This window comes from Protopterus annectens, chromosome 6.part1 (genome assembly GCF_019279795.1).
Source record: "Protopterus annectens isolate FY-2018-M chromosome 6.part1, PAN1.0, whole genome shotgun sequence".
Classification (NCBI taxonomy): Eukaryota; Metazoa; Chordata; order Ceratodontiformes; family Protopteridae; genus Protopterus; species Protopterus annectens.
In genome coordinates, this window is record NC_056738.1 from 33,141,681 (window position 1) to 33,158,056 (window position 16,376).

At 44.8% G+C, this 16,376-nt stretch overlaps 1 protein-coding gene across 1 annotated transcript in view; it reads right to left on the bottom strand.

Annotated features, from left to right (window-relative positions):
- The window catches only part of CAD (carbamoyl-phosphate synthetase 2, aspartate transcarbamylase, and dihydroorotase), a gene marked incomplete in the record, with an annotated part of 2,299,829 nt that overhangs the window by 860,443 nt on the left and 1,423,010 nt on the right, over positions 1-16,376 (bottom strand). Inside the window, 1 exon segment of the mRNA XM_044075466.1 lies at positions 14,622-14,703. Within this exon segment, the coding sequence (XP_043931401.1) occupies positions 14,622-14,703 (82 nt within the window).

A 16,376-nucleotide genomic window follows, 5' to 3' on the forward strand; every position in this document is an offset into this window, starting at 1 on the left:
AAGGGGATATTTGTACTCCCTGGGTCCTGCAAAATGCTATACTGGAGCTATGCACTTTATGAAAACCCTGGAGGCTGTAGAAAGCCCAAAAGGTAAAGCGGTAAACTGAAAATGTGATGAACCAGTACAGAACCTCAGGAATTTCCAGCAAGAAGGGTGTATGGGGATATGCAGCTATGTATCATTCAAATCCAAAGATACTAAGAAGGCCTGCAGAAGGATAAAGGGAAGGGTCTAAAGAGGCAGCATTTCGAAAGTGGGCACCATGAGGAAGGTGTTTAGCTGGGAAAGGCCAAAGTATGGGCCTCTACTGTCTTTTTTTGGTACCAGAAATGGTTTGGAGTAGAAACTTTATCCTATACACTGAAGAGGAAATGGCTCTATGGTGCCTTGGGATCGTAGGTCTAGTATGATGTGAGGAAGGATATCTAACTGGTTGTGGTAGGGCAATGGATGGATGCCTTTGAAAGGAGGTAGTTCCTTCCAGGATATACTTGTAACCTTTTGTGACGATGGTGAGTACCCACTTGTTTTTAGTGATTTTTTTTCCCAATTTGCTAATCATGAGTCTTTTGAATGAAAGAGGGTGGGACTAAGGAGGAGGGGATGTGAGAGAGAGAAGATAGTCACATTGACTTGGCTATAAAGGGAGGCCTCCCAAATCTAGGGGTACCTTTCAGGTTTTTCTGGAAATTTTTTCGGGTTGCTTTCTTGTGTTTTTCAGAAGGCCTATGCTTTCTTCTAACAAAGAAAGTGGGTTTGGCAATGTAATTCCTCTGGAATGTGGGCAAAGTTAAAAAGATTTACCTGCAGTCATACATAATTTTACTTTACTCCTACAAGGTTTTGAATAAGGTAGCTGCCTGTTATCCAAAGTAAAGGTCCTTGTCAAGGGGGAACTCTAGCAGCTTAGGCCTTGAAATCTTCAGGTACAGGCTGATTACGTAACCAGACATCTTCTAGTGACTTAGCCAGTAGCAGCTCCTCTGGAAAGGCTTCAGCAGCATCATAGCTGCATTTTTCACTATGCCAAACTACCCTAATGGCTTGATTTACCAAAGACAATCTGTTGCTTGAAGCCCATTGCCTGCCATGTCAGCCCCAGCTTTGTTCAAATTAAAGGGTAGACAGGAGAAATTTCATCACCTGGGGCTGATAACTGATGGCCCTGAAGGCCACAGTAGAAAAGGTATAGACCTCCACACCACCACCAGCTGTCCATGACTCTGCTGCTAGGGCATTAGCATTTGACAGCACATTAGGTTGGTCTCAGGCCAAGGAAACATGTGAAGGGTCAGTTAAAGGATTTTTAAGAAGAAACTTAAGACACTCTGGAACTTGAACTTTGTAGAATCTATCAGGCCTTTTAGGGGCTGAGGGCTAAGAGTCTGGAACAGAAGACAAGGATGCAAAAGCATCTAAAATGGCCTGCAGGACTGGGGGGACAGGGGAAGGGGTTGGAGTTGTCACTACTAAAAGACTGTAATCAATCTTTTAGACAGAGATCTTTGCTTAGATTCCCACTCAAAATGTTTAATCATATTTACAATGGTCTCTGTAAAGGATGTCTCTTCCACAGGAGAAACGGGTGAAGAAGGAGTCCTCTGAAGGCACCTGCCCAGTAGAATGAAGAGCATGATAAAGAATGGTCATCAGAATATGAGGCTTTCTCCTCTTCAGAGGAAGATTCCACAGTAATCTACTGGTGAGTGGGTGGAACAGCAGAAAAACAAGGCTTAAGAGACATAATGCTCTTGAACAGGCCCTGAGAAAAATCCATCTACTCCTCCTTCCTTTGGGGTGCAGAGTACCTCAATCAGTGATCCAGTAATTTCTTCGCACTAGAATCTTAGGAATACCCTCCAGTCCCTCTGAAATGATCCTCAGTTCCCCCATCTCCATTGTAGGAACAGTCAATTCGGACATGCAGTCCTCAGATGCCATACTGGCCTCCAACTGGTTGCTGTAGACAGCATCTGAGGTAAAGTGTTATGTACTGAGGGCATTGTAACCTCAGTGGGTATGTAGGAACCAGACTGAGCCCAGACCTAAGCCTCAAGCTTTTTGTGCGTGTGTGTGTGTGTGTGTGTGTGGGGGGGGGGGGGCAATACGTTAGGTGTGGAGAAATCCACCATCTTAAACTGGGCCAATCATTCAGACTGTCTACAAAATTCAAAGATGATAAACAGAAGCACAATAAAGAGTTATGTACTTACTAACTTGGCATTTGTGTTATCCTACCTCATTCATCACCACAGGGTCTAGGATCCGATACTGGATTAGAGCTGGCAACAAACTACAGACTAATCCAAGGCTCTAGCTCCTCCCTCTTCCGTGATGCTCCACTGCCCTCTAACCCCAGATAGAATTTGCTGCAAAGTACCTCAAGGCTACTCTAGCAAGACTGGAGAGAAACACTCCAACCTCCTCCCTGATCTACAAAGTAGAGGGATGGTGGGAGAGAAAAATGTGATGAATGATGATGTAGGATAAAACCAATGCCAAGTTATGGGAAGATCACAACTATCTGATGTTATCCAAATCATCATTTATCACCACAGGGTCAGAGTCCACAGCTACCATCTACCCCGGGAGGGGGCTCAAGGAAGGACATGCCAGAGCACTGTGGAGCCAAAGGAAGCCCTGCCCCTAGAAATCAGATCTTGTAGTAAGAAATAAATGTGTGAGGGTTAGACCAAGTGACAGCAGCACAAATGTCATCAACAGAAAGAAAGCCTTGCCAGAAAGGCTGAAGAATTTGCTATGGACCTCTTAGAATGAGCCTTGGCTTTTCATGGAACCTCTAGGTGGGTAAGGTCGTAGACAGTGGAGATGCAGCTAGATATCCATTTAGAAATAGTGACCATAGAAAATGGAAGACCGCATCTACTTGGGGAAAAGGCCACAAAAAGCTGATATGACTTACGAAAACTTTTTGCCCTATGCAGGTAGAAACTGTAACTGTCAGTGTACATCCAAGGTATGTAGGATGTACTCCCCTTTGTTGGAATAGTTGGGGAAGAACACTGGAAGCTGAATACACTGGTTTAAAGAAAATTTGGATAGCGATCCTCGGCAAGAAGGAAGGGTTCGTCCTAACACAGACTATCCTTGTGAAAAATCATGTAAGGAGGAGTAATAGTAAGACCTTGCAGTTCTGAGACCCTCTTGGCAGAGCTAACAGCCACCAGGAAGGCTGTCTTCCAAGACAGGAAATTGAGATCGCAGAAACTAGCAGGCTCAAAAGAACTCCTAGTCAGACTGCAAAACCATTGTCCGGTCCCAAGGAGGTGAAGGAGCCTTAATTGGTGGTTGAAGCAGAAAAACTCTTTTATAAACACTTTATAAAGTCTAGACGAAAAGGTAGACTTCGAGATCTCATGAAAATTAGAAATCACAACCAAATGAAGCTTGATAGTATTAAAACTTGCTCCCACTTGGAAAAGGAAGGACAAGAACAAAAGTACGTCTAAAACTGAAGCAGAAAAGGGATCCAGATTCCTGCTCTTAGTCCAGATAGAAAATGTTTTCCACTTACTACTACATACCTTTCTAGTGCAAGGTTTCTGGAAGGCTAGAGTGATATGTTTAATGGGAGAAGCTAGCCTTGACTGTTTTATAGTCACTGGAACTGAAGAAACCAAGTGGTTAGACGAAGGGTCCAAAGGTTTGGGAGAGGAAGCCCCAACAGATGGGAAATCAGATCCTGACAGGGACCCAGTACCCATGTAGGACACTTCAGATGAGACCCGATAAAGGGGAACCACGGCTGACAAGGCCAGAAAGGGGCAATGAGTACAAGAGATGTCCTCAAGCGTTGCGCTTTCTGTAGAACCTTGGGTATTCAGGAACAGGAGGGATAGGCATACAGTAGACCCGGAGGCTAATCGTAGGCTAAGGTGTCCCTCAGTGACTCCCCCGGAAGGGGGGGCAGGGCAATGTGCCTGCTGCATTTTTAGTTGGCTGGAAAGGCAAAAAGTTCGCAGCATGGTTGACCCAATGGTCAAAAATCTGCTCCACCAAAGGAGGATTGAGGGGCCACTCATGAGGATTCGAGATCGATCTGCTGAGCCTGTCGGTCAACACATTGGAATTCCCGGGTATGTGTTTTACAGTAAGGAAGCAGCCAGAGGACATCACCTATTCCTACACTTTCATGGCCTCTCTGCACAAACAGGTAAGACTGTGTTCACTCCCTGCCTGTTGATATACTAGACCACTGCCATGTTGTCTGTCTGAATTGCAATAGTACCTAGAGAAAGGCCGTCCTGGAAGACTTGCAATGATAGAACTGTTCTCATCTCTAAGACATTTATATGCAATTTGGTCTTTACTGAGGACCACGTGCCTTAGACGGTCTTCCCCTGAAAATGCCGATCCCCACCTCAACAGGGTGGAGTCAGTGGTCATTGTGGCCATGGGAGAGAAAACGGCCTACCTATAGTGAGATCCTGAGACTGAAGCCACCACCTGATGTGCCGACTGCACATGGGCATCAGTTTTATGGTCATTAACAGGGGATGAAACAGAGCCAACCACTGGACTAAGGTCCACTGTAACACTCACATGTGGTACCTGGCTAGAGGAATGAGATGAATGGCCAACGCCATGGATCAGAGAGCCCAAAGAATTAGGTGAATATGGGGGGTGGGGGTGGGTGTGACAGGTCTAAGTTCGGCACGGCCTGTTCCCAGATCAGCAGAATTCTGCACAAAGTTAACATTGCAATCTCTGAAATGGAATCTAACTGAACTTTTATGAATTCCAACTGTTGAGTGGGGATCAAATTGGATTTCACAAGGTTGACAGTGATCCTCATCTGACGGAAGAGGGGAAGAACATAATGAATCACTTGTATCAATCGATGCCTCGAAGGTGCCATGAGGAGCCATTCGAGGTATGGAAAGACCTGGAACCCCTGTAGTCCAAGTGAGCCACTACCACTGCTGTGCATTTGGTAAACACCTGGGGGAGCTGTGGTGAGACCAGGGGGTACAGTTCTGAACTGGTAATGAGCTCCTAGCTGGAAGTGAAGATGTCTCCTGGAACACCTGTCTATCTTGATGTGATAGTAGGTGTACTGGTGATCTACAGAGAACATCCAATCATCCTTGCGTAAGAGAGGCAGAATGGACTGAGCAGTGACCATCCAGAATTTTGACTTCTTTACTGAAAGACTGAGCTTGCTGAAAAAAGAAGCGAGAGTAAGTGTCGGCTCCTCTTTGTCCTGCTGGGACCTCCTGGATGAAGTTGCTGAACTTCTTTGAAGGCCAGCTCTCACTGACTAGGTGGTAACTTCTTACTGGAGGGGATTCCGAAAAGGGAATGAAATATCCCCATGGAAATATTTAACATTCACCGATCGGAAGTGATACTTGTTCAGGCTAGTGGGTGTAGAGAAATGTGACCCCCGACAGCCTCCAGGGCAGAGAAGCCATGCAATTCTTCAGGAGTGCCAATGGGCTGCTTAGAGAAGGGTTCCCTGGATCCCTGATTTTTCATAACACCACCCTGCTTAGAGGGCATCGTCAGTTGAAACCTCTCCCCTTGCCTCTGGAAGAGGAATCCTCAGGAGCTTCCTGGAAGGGAGACAGACTTACAGAACCACATCTTTCTAGATCCCCATTGGGTCTTAGATAAGGACCTCTGGGGAGTAGAAAGCTTGATCCTCACCACAGACGGTCTCTTCCCTGCCTGCGGGTCAAAGTGACTTTCACAAAGGGTCCAAAAAGAGTAGAACCACTGAAGGAGACATTAGCAAAGGACCTGCATAAACGTAACCAGGCATGACGCCTCAAAACAATGCCAGTACCACCTGCCAGAGAGGTAGCTTCCGCAGCAATGAAAATTAAGCTCATCGAAGAATTTGTGAGGGAAGTCAGGGTGGATAGTGTAGGAGACACCTTCTTGAGGTCCTCTGCCAGCAACATCTCTGTAAGGGAAGTGGAAAGCTCTTGGACCAAATCCCTTTGGAGGCAGGCCAAATATGCAAAATAACTTGTCGTGCTCAGTCCAAAAGCAGCTGAAGTGTACAGATGCTTCCCAAAACTGTCTATCGCCTGGGACTCCCTTTTTTGGGGATGGACCATGGAGCTCTGCTAGCTCCTCCTTAGTGGTGGTGGCAACCACAATGACATCAACTGGGACACCTCTGCTCCAGAAAGAACGGTCCCGCAGGAGATCTAAGAAATTTGTTGGCCCTTTCTGGAACAGGCAACACCATGTCCAGTTCCTTCTAGGCCCTGCTGGCGATCAAATCTACTAACTCAGTGGATGGCCCAGAAGGTAGAGTGGCCCATCCCGAAGGCCTTCAGAAACACGGACTCCTACAAAGACAGGAGCTAGGGAGACCGTCTGCCCTTTTCCTTCAAGATTTCAAGGATGCGTCCAAAGGAGACATCGGCAGGCGGAGATCTGGTGGGCCCATCTCCTTCAAGGTCCGTATCCTCAGTGAGGGACTGTACAGGGGAGTCCAAGTGTCTCCTCTCGCACTTTTCTCTTATGTACTCCTCCGCTGGGGGCTCTGGGGAATCTGAAGAGACAGGGACTTCCAGAGGGGAGGAAATCCCCTGAAGGCTTGATCGGGAGGGCTGACCAAAGGCAGGATGGGAGGCCTCACCAGCCGAAGGAGAGAGAGGCAGGGAGGAAAGGACCGGGAGGTGTGGCAGAGGAAACTCCAGTCCTGGAGAAGGTCCTCTCTACCACCCAGGTAGCCAAGGGGCTGGAAGATGCCCATCCCTCACTTCGATGGAGAGAGGAGGAACAAGTCCGGAAACAGAACCACGACCCTCGGATGAAACTGGCCTGGAGCTATCGAAAGCTGAAGCACCAAGGGGAACAGACTGGTCCGAGAAGACTGTACCGGACCCCACCCTCCATGCGGAGCCAGTGGTGACCACTCCGCTACAAGGCTCACCCCACTCCCAAGAGTGAAAGGAACAGAATAAGCCAAGGACCCCTATGGGGTCGAGAAAGGGGGAATACTCGTCCTTGTTGGATTCTGACTGCAGGCATCCTGGTCCCTAGATTCTAAAGCCACCTGGGCTGGAAGGGGAGAATGAGAAACCAGGAGGGGTGAGGCCCCCCTGGGGGCCTATGGTCAGATGGCCAGGGGAAGCCAGGAGCCCCAACTCTATTTTGGCCTTAAGGAAGCTCATCATCCTGTCCATATCTGAGCTTAACAGACTCCCTCAAAGATCTAGAGGAGGAAGAGGGTGGGAGTGCTAGACTGAGATCTCCCTGGCCTACTGTGATGTTCCAGGGTATGGCTCCAATGTCTTGGAGCAGACTGCATGGTCTGTTTGGAGGTAGAAAAGACAACTAACTCCCTCAAAGACTATAATCTGATCCGAAGATCCTGTTGGATCTGAAGGCCTTGCCGACCCAAAAGACGGATCCGACAAACTGGTCAGATCTGAGGCTGGCCTGATCTTGGTCGGATCTGAGGACCTGTGATCTGGAGAGGCCTTGGATCCAAGAGACAGCTCAGCAGCTCTCAGCTCCGAACACCTCAGATCTGAGATGACGGGGCTGGAATCTGATCCGGAGACTTAGGATCAGACAGCTGTGGTTTCTTGGAAGAAGCTGGTTGGAAAGAAAGGGTTCTTCCTCTTCGGATCTGAACAGGAAGCCTTTGAGGGGGAGACAAAGGGTCCTCCATGAGCCAGACCCTTTAGCAAAACTTTGTTGAGGCGCTCCATGCAGCATAAATGTCACATTCAATCTCCAGGTGTGGACTTCCCAAGCAATACAAGCACTCCTCATGCGCGTCAGAATTAGGCATCTTCCAAATGCATGAGAAGCATTTCTTGAACCTTGATGGTTTATCAGCTTTATCAGCCATAATTCAAAAAACTAAACTAAACCACAAAGATACACCAACAAACTATAACAGTCTAGCCCTAATGGTTACAAGAAAAAAAAGGTGCCAAAACCCAACACACACCAACTACAACAAAAACCTAAGCTAAGGAAAGGGAGGCAAACTTCCTACAAGAAAAAATGATTAACAGCACTAAACTACACTAACAAGTAGACCTTAGTTGCAAGAAAATCTAAAGAAACACTTATCTAGCTAGAGGCAATAAAAAACGCATCTTCACAGAATACATGGCAAATGAAATCTGGGGGTTAGAGGGCAGTGGGACATCATGGGAAAGGGAGGAGCTACAGCCTTGAATCCATCTGTAGTATGTTGCCAGCTCAGACATCGGGCAGATCTCATTTACAAAGGACTGGCAGATGGAACAGGACTGGAAATAGTGTTCTGTGCCCAAGCAGAAAAGGCACTGGGAATGGAGGTCTTTGTAGGGTATCTACCAACCGCCCTCACACTTTCTCCTCCTAGCTGACATCTAACAAAATCACAGAAAACACAGTCTAAACAAGGAAGGTTCCCCAATGGAAGCACCTGTATGAATCAAAGGCAGCTTACAATACAAATAACCACGTGAAGAGCAAACCAATGGGTGCAAGACCTGTGTTCAGGCTGACAGCTACACAGTCTGAGGATTCACTTTAATACATCCGCTTATGTACACCTACGCTCACAGGATGAGGTTATACGTCACAAATATGTCTCTTGGAACATTTATGCTTTGGTACTTTGGACAGATGTCAGCGATGAAAACCCATCTGCTTGGAATACTGCAACACTGATTTCAGTCAGGGCATCTGTTTGTAGTTAAAGCAAATTTCTTTGTAGAAAGACCTCCTTGTAGCTTCAAACATGTCTTTACCTCCTGCAGAAAAGCTAGCTGTTATCAGGAGTTTTAAAGCAGGAACCTGACCCTAAGTTGGAATTAATCACCACCCTCACTTTGGCTGAAAAACAGGGTAGTTTTCAGTGTTGACATGAACCTGAAAGCCTAAAACCAAAACCTTCTTGCTACCACTTGCAATCACAACTAGCTTTAATCTTATTCTTGCCTGAACTTTACAATGAGGGACATAATCAATGGAACACATGGAGCAAGTGCAGGAATCACTCCTGTCATGAAAAAAGGGTGCATGAACAAACTCTTTCCCCATGACTAGCCTCATCAAGCAGAAAAAGGCAGCACAGCATTACTGAACAGTCAAGAGGTTGCTGCCTGGAGTGCTCCCACTTCAGGGAAATCCAAGCCACACACAGCTTCTGAACCTTCAGCTCCAGACATGGATCACAGAACAGCAGTGGTGCCAAGTCCACCAGCATTCTCACCTCTCCTGGGATGCGGAGTGATACCTTGCACTTAGGGCCTACTGCCAAATGCAAATTTTATCTCTGAACAAAAGTTACAACTTCTACCCCACCCCCACCCTGTTGTTTCAACTGGTTGAAGGGTGCCCCTTCACCTGGAGGTACTGCAGTCAATGAACTATGGAGAAGATGAGATGAGTGCCTTAACTGCAAGTGAAGCACATTAAGAACTTCCAAAAATTTCTGCTACAGGAATGAGGCTCACCTGTGGGACTTGTGGAAAATGTTTACCATTCCAACAACACGGATCCGATAACAGCAAAAAATATCTGAGCGCCCATGTTGGCTATGCAGGTACAGATACCACAGACCACAGATTCCATTATACTCACATATACAAAAGGCACCACAAAGTTAACTGCAGCCATTAAATCCTGAAGTCACATCAATGTCCGAGCCTGGACACTCAAAGAGCATCCTTAACCAGGTTGTCAAATCCATGACTTTCTGGGAAGGACTACCACTGAGTGTCCCACCTCCTTAAAAGCAGTCTTCTGAGAAAGTCAGCATTTCTCCTAATGTTTGGTCATGTAACTGACTACAATCATGGGAGCACTCGCTCAAGGCTACTACCAGGCAACCCCTTATGTAAGAGAACAAAGAAAAGGACAGACTTCGCTTGCACTGCCAACATCTTGGTGAAAACAATGGGTACTGGTGAAAACCTAAATGGCAACATCTTGTGTTGGAACGTCTGCCATTTACAGCAAACCAAATAACTACCTTGGGTGAACCTTCAGTCAATGATATGCCCAAAAGGCATCCATCAAACCCAGCAACACCAACAATACACCCTGTGGATGTAGCAGCACATCCCATTGATGATCACCACCTACAACCTTATATAACCCATGTGCAGAGTAAAGTCAATGAAGGTCAAGATGCAACAGAAAGCACCCATTTCCTTCGGAATATGAAAAAGTGAAAGCAGAACCCCCTGCCTTGCTCTAAATGAAACACCTCCTCAGGATCTTCCCATATGGGTAAACTAGGTCTGTTTTAAGAGCTCTGAGGAGAACAACAGGTTCCTTTGGTTGGAAGAGTCTAAGCCTACTAAGGAGTGGATGATGCTTCTCCAGGCTGGGGGAAAATCTGGAGAACAGCCCCCTCTTCACTTCAGGAGGCCAGATAGTTGTCAGAACTGATACTGTTAAGAATGATGGTCTTGTCTTTTTATTACCCAGCTAGCACAGGGAAGGAGCAGGAAACTGATGCTCAAGGACATTCCTTACTCTGCCAGAGTGTGTTTTGTTGGGAGCTGTGCTGGACAGAAAGAGGCTACATATTGGGTTAGTCAAAAGTCCTCCACCATGGCATGAACTTTTTTCTACAAGTTACCTACAAGTCCAGTGAAGCCTAACATAACAGCATCTTCCCCCATGAAGTGGGCATTCAGGACACAGCTTCTTGATTTGCTCCTCCAGGAAATGCAGTTGCAACCAAGCCATTCTGCTCATGCACATACCAGAGCCTACATCCCTAGCTACATCAACTGTTACTCCTCAGGTCCATGAAGAGGGATAAAGCTCTGACAATGACCCAGAAGAACAGAGTTCGATTAGAATGTTGGGTACTTACTGGAGGAGCTGAGAAGTGGAGTGTAAGAGTAGGCAAATAATGCCAGCTCGCCAATCCTGTGGGATACCACAATACTGTCCCCCACTACCATGTTCCCCCAAGGATGAATCCCAATCTTTGCATTATCGCAGGCCTACCAAATTTCAAACATCTGTTCAAAATGCATACCATGCCTGGTTGTTTTGTAGTCCAGGAGTAAAGTTCTGATTACACCCCAGATGACTGAAATTCAACCCACCAGTCTAATGCCTGGAGGGTGGGGGTGAACAGCTGGCACTGGCCAACCTTCATTGACAGGTAGGAATAGTATTCTCTGCCAGAGTAAAAAGTGGTGTTCAGTATAACCCAATAGCACAGTGTGTGTGTAAATACTAGTGGGGTGGTATATGCCCTCAAGTATTCTTGTGGTCTTTTCTATGTAGGAGAAACCAAAAGATATATTAGATTAAGACTACAGAGACACACAAGAGATATTCGGAATAATAAAATGAAAGCCCTTTGGCAGTACATTATAATGCTGTTCATGGGGGGATTTATTCTGACTTGAAGGGATGCATTTTGGAACATTTTACAACTGAAAATGCTTCTGCTCTTAATAAATTATTAAAGGAAACTTTTTATTTTTGAAATATGGCACTGACACCTGCTGGATTGAACAGGGAATGTAGGAGGAAAAATCTTCTGTAATTAGGTATCTTTTGGTTAATTAATTTACTGGTTTAATTGTTTTTAGTATTTAATAATGTGTAACTGTGTTTTACTAACTCCAAGAAGGCTGTTTGGCTGAGGAGCTAGAGTTAGGTTGGACTGTTACTTCAATAAACCTGCTGCATGAACTTTACTTAGATTGTGAAGTTTCTGCCTGGACTGTATTTTTATCACTGGCTTTGCTGTGAGCTTCTAAGACTGAAAAATAGTCCGTAAATGCCAATGCCACAAACCTTTGGAAGAGGGATTTTTCTCACATATGACCCAGGAGTTACAAAGCCATGAACACAGTGGTCTTTACTGTGCACAGGAGTCTGCACTCAACAGGTGAACACAGTGGCTGTCGTGATGCTGGTCATCTGTCCACCACCCAGTGGAGGGGTTTGGGACACCCAAACTAAAACATGCCTTCACTACATGGATGCTGACAAGGGCACAAACCACCACTAGGGCTGTGTGTGCATGACTGCTTCACCAGCTCTTGCCCTCACTGAGGAAAAGCATACATATGGGGGCCAAATGGGTTTGGCTGAAAGCAGACTTTATAGTCTGCAGGAAAAGCTGAGAAAAAAGTTACAGAAAGTAAGCAAAGTTGAACACAGCTTCAGTATATGGCTCAAAACACACACTAACCACATTACATTAATCTGAGCAATTAAAGCTGTCACTGATTTATTTAAGGGCTTTACGGGCTCTTGTGCTAGTAGTTCATGACACTTGTTCTTTGCCTCTGGCACTGAATGGCAAGTGCCCTAACTCCCACTAGCACAATCCTAATGAATTACCAAGCCCTCCCACTCAACCCTACTGGACTATACAAGCTCACCAAAGCCCTAACTCTAATTTTAAAAACTCACACCTGGTCCCTAACCATAGTACTCCCATCCCTAACCCAAGTCCCCAATCACTCCCTAAGCCTAAAATTCCACTCGTCCTTCCCAAACCCTAGAGTCATTACTGTTGCTCTCCAAGCCTGAAGTCCATGATCACTCCCTAAACCTATATTTCCCCCTCCCTAATCCTAAACCCCCTTCCTCCTCACTACCTGAAACCCTAACCTGCACTCCCTCTCCCCACAGCTGCCACTCTACCCATTACTGAAATCACTTTAGATGAGATGAGGCACCCATGAGGAGAGAGTAGAGCTGCCACACCTCTGCCAAACATGGAGTCGAGTTCAGGTGCAAAGAGCCACGAGTACCAACTGTAAAGCACCAAAATCCATGGCTCAGCGATAGTACTTGAGTGCCTAGGACTCGGGTGCTTGTAGTAGGCCCATTCTTAAGTATCAGTAAGAGGTCTACTATCCTCTGTTCTTCTACAGTCAACTTTCTTTTCTTTTTTACTTTCTTTTACCCATCATATACTTTAAATTTTACCACAAAAGTTCTGAAGAATTACCTTTAGACTACACAAATAGTTTAGCTTAAAATTTTGTCTTTATAAAGTTTTATTATAATTATCTGTATGCCTGCTTTTCAATACCCTTTATAATTTGGTTTTAATTTCAAAGAGGACCTTTGCAACACACCACCCTTCACTAAACAAAAGCATGGCCCTGTGGCACAGAGTAATGGAGCACTATCTGTAAGCAACTGTCGATCACTCAATCAGTAGGCCCAACAATGCAAGAGTCAGGTAGGAATGGAGAAGACTGAAGAGGTTGGGCCCACTCACCTCTTCTGGGGGTAGGAATGGGTTTGCAGGCATGAAGTACACAGGGGTGCAAATTCCTTTGTTAGATGTCTGAGGAGCTAAGATCAGGGCTACGGCTGGCAATGTTCTTTCTGGAAGTGAGGAATAAACAGCACAGTCCACGACATGCCCCCCCCTTAACTCACATAAGCCTAAGGCGCACAGAGGAAATGTTAGCTTAAAAACACCTAATGGCTGCCTAAATTATGGCTCCTCCCCAGCTGTGACAAGAAAGGGACAGTTTTGACTGGCCAGAAGGGGCTAATAACGGACGTGCATCAGCGGCAAAAAAATTGCTAAAAATGTTTTTACGTGGTTTCTGTAGTGCTACCACATATAAAATATGACTTGCAGAATAGGTGTCAAGATTCTTTAACTATTACCTGACGTGACAAAAACTGAGCCTATCAAGCTGAAAAATTACTATATAGTTCTGACGTTAAGCCAGCAACGTCTTTGAAAAACTGTCTTATTAAACCTCATTCGATTTGTATTCCACATATTTTTGGTCACAGAGTCTTGGATGAAACCTCACAATTAACTAAATTTAAACTCAAGAAAAATTCAGTCCTGCACACAGCAATGGCAAGACTTTGAAAATCCACGTGACTGCATTAAATACTGCAAGAGAGCTAGGATTGCAAATTTATCAAAATACTAATATCCACCTCAAGCCATCTGATCTCAATCTTCGGTTATTACCATCTAGCATCATGTTCCAAATACAGATACACATATTGTAAAACAGATATTTTAGGATTCTGCCTGAAGGGAAGTACATGCCTTTTAAGAATGCAGGAGTTTTTTCACAGAATTATAATAGATGTTAAGATCTTATATAAAGCAATCTGATTTTTCATCCACAACACATTACTTGTTATCACTATTGTTAACACCACCAATTCTCTCAGCATCTCAGAATTGTCATGCTTAAGTCCTATTCCCCTCCATTACACACTCAAGAGTCAGATAAAAAGTAATCATACTGAATATCAACAATCCATATAGCAAATTATACTTTGCAGAAATACTTTGGGCATTTAGCTACGCAATTTGAAATACAATAATTACTACAAAGACATGAAAGAGCATTACAATCATTAAAGCTTACAAACAAGAAACATATTTTGCTGGAGTAGCATATGCCATTAACGCTCTCCTTAGTATGCCTAGTCTTTTACAGATAGATGACTCCACCTCTACAACATCTGCACCTAGTTTACTACTTCCACTCAAGCTACTGCTGACCAAGGAAGTTAAATACAAAGCTTGATGTTTACGCTTGCTTTTCATATAAGCAGACAGGCAAACCCCCAACTGAACAGTTAAGGACAGGCAGTGGAAGTAATGATGTGTCTGGGCAATTTGCACATGCAGTAAACTATTTCAAGTCACCTACCTGGTAAGCGGATAAGCTTCTGTGATGTCAAACAGTCTACATGGGTCTTAACAGGTGGAGCACCTCCAATCCGACGCAAAGCCTAGGAACAGATCACAGCATCACACCACCACGCTAAAGTAAATATTTGTTCAGTAAATATCTAATCTTTATGTTGTATGGAACTTAGATGTATTCATTATAAAAGTTACAGTATTCTATTTAAAAGTTTCTGGAAAAAAATTAATAAAAATGCATTTCATGTCATGTCCTATTTTAATGCACTGTTAGTTAAAACTTTAGTTACAAAAACTAGTTAACATTCCATCTGAGTTTTTACTTTTCATTTGTCTTCAATCTGTGGGACTCTGATCCAGCACGTATCTGACTCGGCCTTATACTCCAGCATCAGATCCAAAATCCAAGCTCCTCCCCTACCTATAATGCCCTGCTCTCCCTCCTTCCCTTGAGTTTGTTGCAGAACAGCACCAACCCTCTTACAGCATAAACCCTTTTTATCCCTGACCAAAAAAGGGCAGCAACACACACACACACACACATTCAGCTCAAGTACACACACACACACATTCAGCTTAAACTAAGAAAACCAACAGCTGCTTCTGTCCAGTCCACTACACAGCCCAAAAAAAGGCAAGGGGAAGGAGGGAGGGGCAGTTTAAGAGAAATGAAAAGCAACAGCTCAGATGGAACATTATGGTAAGTACATAACTAGTTTATCTGAAGTTGTTTTCATTTGATCTTCAACCTGTGGGACTGAGTCCCTAGCTACTATAACACTGGGAGGTCCTCATGGAAGGATATTCCAATATCACAGCCGAGTCAAAGGATGCTCTGCTCCTGGAAAGAAGATCCAGTTTGTAATGGGAAATTAAGGTATGTGATAAAGACCAAGTAGCAGCAGAACAAATATCATCAATAGGAACCCTTGACCAAAAGGCCACAGACTGAGCTGGTGGAATGGGCACAGACTGGGCTGGTGGGTACAAACCTTTGGACCGACAGGCCAAAGAAATACACTCCGAAATCTAATGAGCAAGAGTAACTTTAGAAACAGGCTTTCCCAAATGAGGCTTAGAGAACGAAACTAAGAGGATCTGATTTTCACAAATCTTTGGTTCTATACAGACAGAAATGCAGCTGCCTGTGTAAATCAAGTAAATGCAATTTGTACTGCACCTTATTTTGGAAATTTGGGAAGAACACTGGCAAACTAATAACCTGGTTAATACTCAATTCAGAAGCCACCTTCGGCAAGAAGGATGGGCTAGTGCGAAGGGACACAGTCTTTAAGAAAGACCAAATAAGGGGGCTTAATACAGGATGCTTGGAAGTTCAAAAACCCTCTTGGCCAAGGTAACCACCACCAAAAAGGCAGTCTTCAAGATAAAAATTGCAAATCAACTGAGGCAGCTGGTTCAAACAGGGGAGAAACCAGGGCCTGTAACACAAATGTTAGACCCCAAGGAGGAGTGTGATCCTTAAACAGAGGCCTGAGAATAAAGGTACCTTTCAAAAAGGCCTTACAGAGCTTTGACAAAGCTAAGGAAACTGAATTTACACCCACATCTAAATTAGATAGCTGCCAAATAAAATTTAACAGTAGAAAAACTAGCACCATTATTAAAAATATGGGCTAAAAAATCCAGACTGGCAGGGGACTGGCACTGTAAAAGGATCCAGGTCATGCTGACAAGCCCAGGTTGAAAAACTTTTCTATTTGCTAGAGTAAATCTTCCTGGTAGAAGTCTTGTGGGA